The sequence below is a fragment of the Mesoplodon bidens genome, assembly GCF_964165515.1.
Source record: "Mesoplodon bidens genome assembly, chromosome: 11".
In the NCBI taxonomy this organism is placed as follows: domain Eukaryota; kingdom Metazoa; phylum Chordata; class Mammalia; order Artiodactyla; family Ziphiidae; genus Mesoplodon; species Mesoplodon bidens.
The window spans coordinates 6,590,842-6,600,803 of NC_138167.1; the positions used below are offsets into that span (position 1 = coordinate 6,590,842).

The 9,962-nt window shown below is 46.4% G+C and overlaps 1 protein-coding gene across 1 annotated transcript; it reads right to left on the bottom strand.

The window, feature by feature from the left end:
- Nucleotides 1-942: 942 nt before the first annotated feature.
- Nucleotides 943-7,006, bottom strand: LOC308624678 (negative elongation factor C/D-like). The gene is made up of 2 exons (XM_081248166.1): nt 6,851-7,006; nt 943-3,215 (listed from the first exon to the last, which is right to left on the bottom strand). The coding sequence occupies exon 2, from the start codon at nt 3,171-3,173 to the stop codon at nt 1,437-1,439; it is 1,737 nt and encodes a 578-aa protein (XP_081104292.1). The 5' UTR covers nt 3,174-3,215; nt 6,851-7,006; the 3' UTR covers nt 943-1,436.
- Between the last annotated feature and the right edge of the window lie 2,956 nt (nt 7,007-9,962).

Consider the following 9,962-nt stretch of genomic DNA (forward strand, 5'->3'; position numbering starts at 1 on the left):
AGTAACATGCTTACAGCAAAATAAATAAATAAATAAAATAAAGTACCAAGAATATGTTTATTACTAAAATTTCGATGATCACTGTCCAGCACTGGATTGGTTGCAATGACTCTAATTTCAGTGTATCATTGTTTCCCATCATTTCGATCTCTCCAAGTATCAACTAGAGTAATATAATTGTCTCCTGATAATTCACAATAGAGACAGTGAATATTTCCTTGAAAGTCTTTGTTCACCTGCCCTTGTTACCGACCGAGGTTCTTGGTTTCCTTAATCAACAGAAATTGATAACAGGCCTGAACAAGAAATCCAGTCAAGGCTTTATGGGGGCCCCTGCTGTAGCAGGAGGGAGTGAGAAAAGTAAGTTTCCCCTGCTCACTGGCTTGCTCCCCAAGGGAACGAGATGGTTCCTTCTATGGGGTGAAGGTAGAGGTGTGTCCAGGGGTCAGGCCAGAGGGCTGATTTAGGGGTATGCCCGCCCCTTTGGTGGTGGTGAGTGCAGGGGGCTTGCGCAGTACCCCGCTTTTGCTCCATACATCCTGTTTTTGCTCCCAGCTCTTCAGAAGTGGCAGTTGGGGTTTCGGTCTTTTTGTATCTTGTTGTCCATAATTTGCCCCAACGATACACACATGCAGTGATTTTTAGCCCCTTATAGTTTCTTTGTATTTTGTTGCTGGAGGAGAGGTGTGTCCAGGTGCGAGCCCTGCAGCAAAGGGTCCCAGGTACCAGCCTGTGTCACACTTAGACTTGCCTGTGTGGGTACATGTGTGTGTTCAGTGGTGTGTGCTCAGTTATGCACGTAGAAAAATTCCTTATGCTGGTGATGGACTTACGCTTAATCCTGCCTGTTGAATCTGGGGTGACGGCAGTTATTTCATAAAAACTTAGAAAGTCATATGCCTTATAAATTTTTAGTTATTTATTTTTTCATTTTGAGGACAAGTGTCTAATTTACGAGAACAACATAACACTGGGATCTACATGTTCCACCCACAGAAAGGCTTTTATCTGTTCTTGGAGAATTAAAGCATTCAGAGCAATACGAACTGACTGTTCAGGTCTTGTGAGAAAACTTAAGTCAACTTTGAAAATAGTTCATCTAAGTGTCCCACTTTCTGAATTTCCACCACCCTGGGGCTGCCGGTTGGCTACATCACGAAGGATAATGGGAACCTAGTTCCAATACTGGGGTAAATGAATACCGAAAACAGGATTTAGGGGTAGCCCTGGATTTACAAGGAAAGGGGACTGTTCATCATAGCAGTTCTCCGCTTGCATTGCTAACATTTTCCTTTTTACAAAAGTTCTCCACCTCCTCCCTCCAGAGCCCATTGCCAGGATGCTGACTGGGCCTCTTCTTCGATAGCTTCTGGAAAGGCTTTTTCCACAACGGGTCTCCTGGAATGTTCTGCTCCATCTCTGGAGGATGCTCTGAATCAGTCCACCAGCATGAAGTTAGACCGGCAGTGAGCTGTAAACTCCGTCACAGGGTGCTGTTCGCCTTCCATTCTAATGGTGCCAGCAATGCTGTCGTTTTCCAGGATGGGGAGGAAAAGCTGCACAAAGTCAGAGGTGTAGGGAGGTGCGGTCACATCCAGCACCTCGGTCACAAAGTAGCGAATGAGGGAAATGTCGGTGTCCCCCTTCTCCAGACACCTGCGGATGTAAGTGACCACAGGGAGGACGTAGCCTTGGCTGAACAGGTGCACCATCCTGTCCAGGAGAGTCTTCTTCAACTCGAGCTGCTCCATCACGTCCAGCTGGGAGTGCTGCATCTCCAAGAGCTTCACCAGCAGCTGCAGGACCTGGGGGTGCAGGAGCTGGTGGCAGGTGCTGATCTGGTCCAGCAGCGCCAGGTGCACGGGGGTGCAGTGGGTCTGCAGCTGGAAGCACTTCGGCTCTGATACGCTCCAATCCATCCACTTCAGCACACCCATTGCCACCACTGGAAACCTGATACACTTATAGAGGGTGCTCAGCTCGGCCACGAGCTCAGAAGCCCCTTTGTTCTCAGTGCAACACAAACTGTGAACAGTTTCAACAGCTTTGGCCGTTGACTTCAGCTCGCCTTGATTGATGCTCACACGCCTGTCCTTCTTCCAGGTCTCCACCACGCTCACTGCATATGCCAAGATATGGATGTACTTGTGCTTGTGGTCCGGGTTGATCCTGGCCCCTGGTTTAAAGAGTGAGTCCATGAAGAGGTCCAGGAAGGCCGGCACCCGGATCAGTTCCACAGGAGGCGGGTCCACGCTGGTAAACAGGTTGAAGAGGACAGTGATGTCGGCCGGATTCAGGGCCCCCTTGGACAACATTGCCCCAAGGGCCTGACACAGCTTGGGGTAGGAGGCAGCTGTGCCCAGTGCGAGAGAGATCTGACTGGCATCGCGGCCTCTCTCCTGGGCGAAGCGCTGCACCTCCTGTGCAATCCTGCACACGGCCCAGCCCCCCTGCCCTTCCTGGGCCAGCACGGACATCAGGACCTGGGCCACCAGGTACGTGTGCTCCCCGTGGCACACCATCTTAGCAAACTGAGGGAGATTTTCTGCAAGGTTGTCTTCTCCTCCATCCAAAAGTGTAGCCAGAGAGGTACAGAGAACTCTAGAAAACACTTCCAACTGCTGGCAGGCTGCCGCCACGCCGGTGATCTCCCCATGGTATCCTGCATCAGAAATCAGCTTGACCGTGAAATTCAGCATCAAACAGTCTGGGTGCGCTTCAGTCAGTTGGTAAACAAGATCTCTCCACGTGGGGTGTGCAATCATTTGTTCAAGCCAAGCGGGGGTCTCTCCTTCTTCAGTAAAGATAGAATCTGCTTTGCGGGGGTCGAACTGTTTCATCAGTAAAGTCTTCAAGTGATTTTCCACCGTCTGCTGAACCTGCACTGGTTCAACCCCCGTCTGAATGAGCCACTGGGCCAGCAGGTTGACGGTCTGGGCCACAGCTGTGTAGTTGTCTGATAAGAGCCGGATCACCTCCTCCGGAGACCCTCCTGCCTGAAAATACCTCATCAGAGTGTTAAAGATGGAGGGTTCCATGATATAATCCCTGGTAGAAAATTTCTGCAGGCATTCTTGCTGGACCTGGGCGTCCTCTTCTTCCTGTGCATCCCCCCTCTCCTGCTGGCCGCCCCACTCTGCCGCGCTCCCGAAGTCGTCCTGGTCCAGGTCCATGCTGACGCCCGTCAGGGCCCTCGCGTCCTCTACCCTGGCTGCCTGTTTAGGAAGAGAAACAGGATTATGATCTGTTCCCCCTTCTTTTCAAAGCTTTAATACTTAAAACTGATCTTTCTTGATAGGAGTATGCATTTTCCTGAGTAGATAATAGGAGGACAGTTCTACTGTCTACTTTTGATGTAATTTGAGTCTTATGGCCCAGAGATGATTTCATTGGCCAATTGAGATGCTTCTCTATAATGATCACATGCTGCATGTATACTCAGATAAAATTATTACTCTTTTTAAAAATTAGGAAAAACTATACTTTCTCCAGACAACTAATATATTCTCTCAAAATCTAATCACATGTCCCTTTAACCTTTGGCACTCAAGAGATCAAAAGCAATAATTCTGAAACAAATCTTGACTCAAAATTAGTGACTAAGATCAAATGCCTTGTTTTTTTGTTTTTGTTTTTGTTTTTTTAGCGATACGCGGGCCTCTCACTGTCGTGGCCTCTCCCGCTGCGGAGCACAGGCTCCGGACGCGCAGGCTCAGCGGCCATGGCTCATGGGCCCAGCTGCTCCGCGGCATGTGGGATCCTCCTGGACCGGGGCGCGAACCCGTGTTCCCCGCACCGGCAGGTGGACCCCCAACCACTGCGCCACCAGGGAAGCCCCTAAATGCCTTGTGTTTTTATATGCTATTGCTATGCCTCTTCATTCATTGAATCTTCCATTGAAGTTAGAATTTTCTTTTTCTTGATTTTATTAATTTTTTTCCTGCTACATATTTAGTCATTTAACTATAATCTTAACACTTATACATGAGCCAAGCAATTGTCTCTAGGTAACAGTGAAAGGTTTTGGTTTTTGAGCTAAGAACAAAGGTAAGTTTTTCTAATATTTTAAGCAGAGAATTAACATGAAATGATTTTCTTTGAAAGAGATTGTGGCTACCGAGGGAGAATGGCTGAGAAGGGAGCCACTGGGGACAAGGGGACAGTAGGAAGACAGGTATTAGGCTGATAGTGGATGTGGGCTGGCGGGGGAGGGAGGGGGCGGGGTGGACAGTGAGCAGCACCGAGAGATACTGAGGGTCCAGTGAAGGTTGGGGGCTGGTGGGGCGGGAGCGGGTGAGACCACTGACCACCAGGTTTCTGGCTCCATCCAGGCAGACAGAGCAGTGTCCCCTGAAGACAGTGATTTAGTGGAGAAAATCCTGAGTCTACTGTAGACGGGATGAATCTACTGCCCTTTGAAGACCACTGAAGCCAGGAAATGAGTGAGATCACTAAGTGAGAGGCTGAAAATTGGCCATTGTGGGCAGAAAGCAGCAAACACATAGTTTGTTTGTATTGTAAGATGTTCTTTTTCAAGCAAAATTTTGAATTACAGCCAACATTTAAAAATCAAGAGGCTTGGGCTTCCCTGGTGGCGCAGTGGTTGAGAGTCCGCCTGCCAATGCAGGGGACACGGGTTCGTGCCCCGGTCCGGGAAGATCCCATATGCCGCGGAGCGGCTGGGCCCGTGAGCCATGGCCGCTGAGCCTGTGAGTCCGGAGCCTGTGCTCCGCAACGGGAGAGGCCACGACAGTGAGAGGCCTGCGTACCGCAAAAAAAAAAAAAAAAAAACACCAAGAGGCTCAATGTTAAAATTAAAATTTTGACGTGAAAAATAAAATCTGATATGAGTGATCCTAAATCCCCAGGTGAACAGCCATTGTCTGGACCTGAGGAGGACTTGCCCCCTTTAGATGGAATCTGGTTTCCCGAATCAGCTACAGTCTACACAGCCTGCTTAACTTCACCTACCAAGCGCTGGCAGACAGAAAAAAATATAACACACACACACGCTCATTCCCCATTTGTGACTCAGAAGATCACATATTCTCTGTATAATAAAGCCTCTCTTCCTATTCAACTGTTCAGTTCTGCTGCAGCTGAACCTACACTCTGTTACCACTGAAATCCGTAAGTATTAGCAGAGAAAATTTACTGTGCACTGAGGATGCCTGTGGTAACTGATGGCAACAGGGTCAGGCAACTCCAGTCCCAGCATCTGTGTTTTGTTTGTTTCATTTGCTTTTCCTCAACAAAATTCCAAAGGTCAAGGTTTACATAACCTGAGACAGAGTGAAGAAAACCAAGGAAAAACAGAAGGCTTGAGAACTTCCAAGGGGATGTGGCCCTTGGAGAACAGGAGGGCCACAGAGAGAACCCAAGCTCCTCAGTCCTGGGTTTATCCAGTCTATCCCAGTCCCTGAAACAACAAGAAGAAGAGCAGCCCACGCTCACACTGCTGGTAAGATTTGTGGTTAGGATCTACACGCAGCTCAGCCAAGATAAAAAAACCTCATGGTTTTTTATAGTCCATACCATGGACTATAAGGCAGCAATAAAAAAAACTATGAAGTAGGTCAATAAATACTGATGTGAAATGACATCCCAGATATATTTGAGATAAATCAAATGAACACTTACAGCAGAATAAATTTCTTAGATTGAAAAGCGTATCTGATAAGTGTTCACATAAGCAGAGGGCTTCGCCGGGAAATTCTACTAATATGAAAATAATAATTAAACCCTTCCCAAATACAGAAGAGAAAGGAACATTTCCAGCTCACTCTAAGAGGCCAGTATTAATTACCCTGTGTTATCAATCAGGGATTAACTAGAGAAACTGAGCCAGTAGGAGATGTGTATTAGAGATTTGCAGCAAGGAATTGGCTTACAGGATTGTGGGAACTGTCTAGGCAAGTCTGAAATCCTTGGGGCAGCCGTCAGAAAAGGCAGGCTGGCACCCTTTGGCACCAGTGAAGCTGCTCTCCACAGACAGAATTTGTTCTCTTCAGAGAAGCCTCAACTCTACTCTTAAAGCCTTAGTTAATTAGATCAGGCTTATTGGATTATCTAGGATAATCTTATTACTTCAAGTCAATTGATATGGATTTTAATTACATCAAAAAATACCTTAAGGGACTTCCCTGGTGGTGCAGTGGTTAAGAAACTGCCTGCCAATGCAGGGGACATGGGTTCGAGCCCTGGTCTGGGAAGATCCCACATGCCGCGGAGCAACTAAGCCCGTGCGCCACAACTACTGGAGCCCACGTGCCACAACTACTGAAGCCTGCACGCCTAGAGCCCGTGCTCCACAACAAGAGAAGCCACTGCAATGAGAAGCCCACGCACTGCAACGAAGAGTAGCCCCTGCTCGCCACAGCTAGAGAGAGCCCACGGGCAGCAGTGAAGACCCAACGCAGCCAAAAATAAATAAATTAACTAATTAAAAAAATTTAAATTCAAAGTTACTAATTCTATTTTAAAATTTGCAACTTCAAATGTGTGAGGTTCAAATCATTAGTTACAACCTTTCCCCCCTCTCTCCTGTCATTTCCACCCACAATATAAACATACTATAATTATTACCAGGTTAGGAAAGAAAAAAGCCCCTTGAATCCCACAAGGCTCTATTGCTATCACCCCATTTTTAAGTTTTCTTTTATAGGAAAACCCTTTTAAAGCATTCTCTCTCTTTGCTGTTTGCATGTTGGTGATTTATTTCCTGCTCATTGTCTCTTGAACTTACTCCAGTCAGGCTTTTACATCCCATGGACACCCCTCTTGTCAAAGTCACCAGTTAATGATCTTAACATTACAAAAATCTAGTGATCATTTCCCAGCCCTCTCTTACCTGAAGTATCCGGAGATCTCTCCACTTTAAAGGCTTTCTTCTCGTGGCTCCTAGGACCCAATCCTTTCCAGAGATTCCTTCTATGTCAATGGCTGCTCCTTGGGAGTTTTCTTTGCTTCTTCCTTCTCCTTCTCTCTACCTCTCCCTGACTTTGGACCTCCTATGTCTCTCAAAGCTAAAGCCCGAGAGCTCTGAGCTCCTATATATACTGTCCAAGCACGGAAATCTAATCACAAGGATTTTGCTACCACCCACACAGTGATTAGGTCTGGATTTTAATCTCCAGGTGTATATATATCCAAATTCCCAGTTCAGTATCCCTACTTGGACGTCTAATAGGTCATAGGTCAAACTTAAAACTCCCAACCTCAACCATGATGCCCTGCACTGACCCCTGACCCACTCTCAGTCCTCACCATTCAAGTAAAGCCAATTCCATTAGTCCAGTTGATTGAGTCAAGAACCCTCAGCATCGTGACTCTGCTTCTTTACTCTTGGTGCAAACTCAACCTGTCAGAAAAGTCCGGCTTGATCTCTTGCTACGTTTCTGACTCCTGTTAACACTTTCCTTCACTCATTTTGTTCCATCCCCTCTGGTTGCCTTGCTTTTCAGTTAACAAGCCAAGCATGGTCCCAACGGAGCCCTTTGCACTGGCTGTTTGCTCTGCCTAGAAAGTTAGTTCTCCAGATAAAAGTAAGACTTGTTCTCTTACCTTCTTCTGGTTTCTTTTCCAGTACATTTATTGACAAGGCAGTGACCAAACATGAGGCTGCAGTCTGTGTTAGAGAAGACAGTTAGGGATTTGGGATTAGAGTAGGAGAGTTAATGGAACCTCCTGGGGGTTCAATCTGGGTTGTGATTAGGTAAAATTTAAATCTGAGAATTGATGAGAGTTCTTCTAAACTGGAGACCAGCCTGAAGACTTTCCAATTCAGGCTCTGGGTTTTGTACTAAAAGGGAGGTAAGTGATGAGGAGAACTCTAGGGTAGAGACAGATTGGGTGAAGGACATGGAAAGACCAATAATTTGCTGGTGGGGAGGTTACAGAGATGATGGTGACTAGAACTAAGGTAACTGTCATTCAAATCTTGGATGTCAGTGGGCCACAAAAATGAGCCCCAGTGGTAAAGTGGGCAAAATATTAAAATAGGGTTTTTTTCTGGCAGATAGATATGGAAGTGATTCTTTTTTTGTGTGTGTGATACTATAAAAGTTATTTATTCACTATACACAGAACATGTCCCCTATAAAATGTACATAAAAAACCCTAAAAAGTGTAATTTGGTGAACATTTTCTTGATTACAGAACATACTAAATCAGTTGGGATAACAGCTCTCTGTCTGCCTCAAAATAATCTAATTATAGTACCCAGAGTATCTTTTATATTTGATGCAAAATTAAATACTTTATTTATTTATTTTTGGCTGTGTTCGTTGGGTCTTCGTTGCTGCGCATGGGATTCCTCTAGTTGCAGCGAGCAGGGGCTACTCTTCGTTGCGTTGCACAGGCTTCTCACTGCGGTGGATTCTCTTGTTGCGGAGCACAGGCTCTAGGCGCGCGGGCTTCAGTAGTGGCATGTGGGCTCAGTAGTTGTGGCTCGCAGGCTCTAGAGCGCAGGCTCAGTAGTTGTGGTGCATGGGCATGGGCTTAGTTGCTCCGCGGCATGTGGGATCTTCCTGGACCAGGGCTCGAACCCATATCCCCTGCACTGACAGGCAGATTCTTAACCACGGCGCCACCAGGGAAGTCCCTAAATACTTTTTTTTTTTTTTTTTTTTTTGCGGTGCACGGGCCTCTCACTGTTGTGGCCTCTCCCATTGCAGAGCACAGGCTCCGGACGCGCAGGCTCAGCGGCCATGGCTCACGGGCCCAGCCGCTCCGCGGCATGTGGGATCTTCCCAGACCGGGGCATGAACCCGCGTCCCCTGCATCGGCAGGTGGACTCTCAACCACTGCGCCACCAGGGAAGCCCCCTAAATACTTTTTTAAAAAAAAAAGAATACTGAATTAATGGGAGTATTGCTGAGTGAATGAATAAATGAGAGTGATGACTCAGGGACTTTTTTTTTTTCTTTGGCTGTGCCACGCAGCACACAGGATCTTAGTTCCCTGATATGGGATTGAACCCGTGCCCCTTGCATTGGGAACACAGAGTCTTAACCACTGGATCGCCAGGGAAGTCCTTAAATACTTACTGTGAGAATTGTTTCCTAGATTTCAAATATAAGTAACATCATATGATATTTGTCTTTCCCTGTTTGGCTTACTTCACTCAGTATGACAATCTCTAGGTCCATCCATGTTGCTGCAAATGGCATTTTTCATCCTCTATTATGGCTGAGTAATATTCCTGTGTGTGTGTGTGTGTGTATACATCACATCTCCTTTATCCATTCCTCTGTCAATGGACATATGGACATTTAGGTTGCTGCCATGTCTTAGCTATTGTAAATGCTGCTGCAATGAACATTGGGGTGCATGTCTCCTTTCGAATTATGGTTTTCTTTGGATATATGCCCAGGAGTGGATTGTAGGATCATATGGTAGCCCTATTTTTAGTTTTTTGAGGAACCTCCATACTGTTTTCCATAGTGGCTGTACCAATTTACATTTCCACCAACAGTGTAGGAGGGTTCCTTTTTCTCCATGCCCTCTCCAGCATTTATTGTTTGTAGACTTTTTAAAAAATTAATTAATTTATTTGGTTGCATAGGGTCTTAGTTGCAGCAGGCAGGCTCCTTAGTTGTGGCATGTGAACTCTTAGTTGTGGCATGCATGTGGGATCTAGTTCCCGGGCCAGAGATCGAACCTGGGTCCCTTCAGTGGGAGCGCAGAGTCTTAACCACTGTGCCATTAGGGAAGTCCCTGTAGACTTTTTGATGATGGCCATTCTGACTGGTGTGAGGTGATACCGCTTTGTAGTTTTGATTTGCATTTCTCTAATAATTAGCGATGTTGAGCATCTTTTCATGTGCATTTTGGCCATCTGTATGTCTTCTTTGGAGAAATGTCTATTTAAATCTTCTGCCCAATTTTTTTTTTTTTGGTGATACGCGGGCCTCTCACTGTTGTGGCCTCTCCCGTTGCAGAGCACAGGCTCCGGACGCGCA

What these genes read in the sequence shown, in the direction of transcription:
- LOC308624678 (XM_081248166.1), bottom strand. Translation starts at nt 3,173, where the DNA reads ATGGACCTGGACCAGGACGACTTCGGGAGCGCGGCAGAGTGGGGCGGC.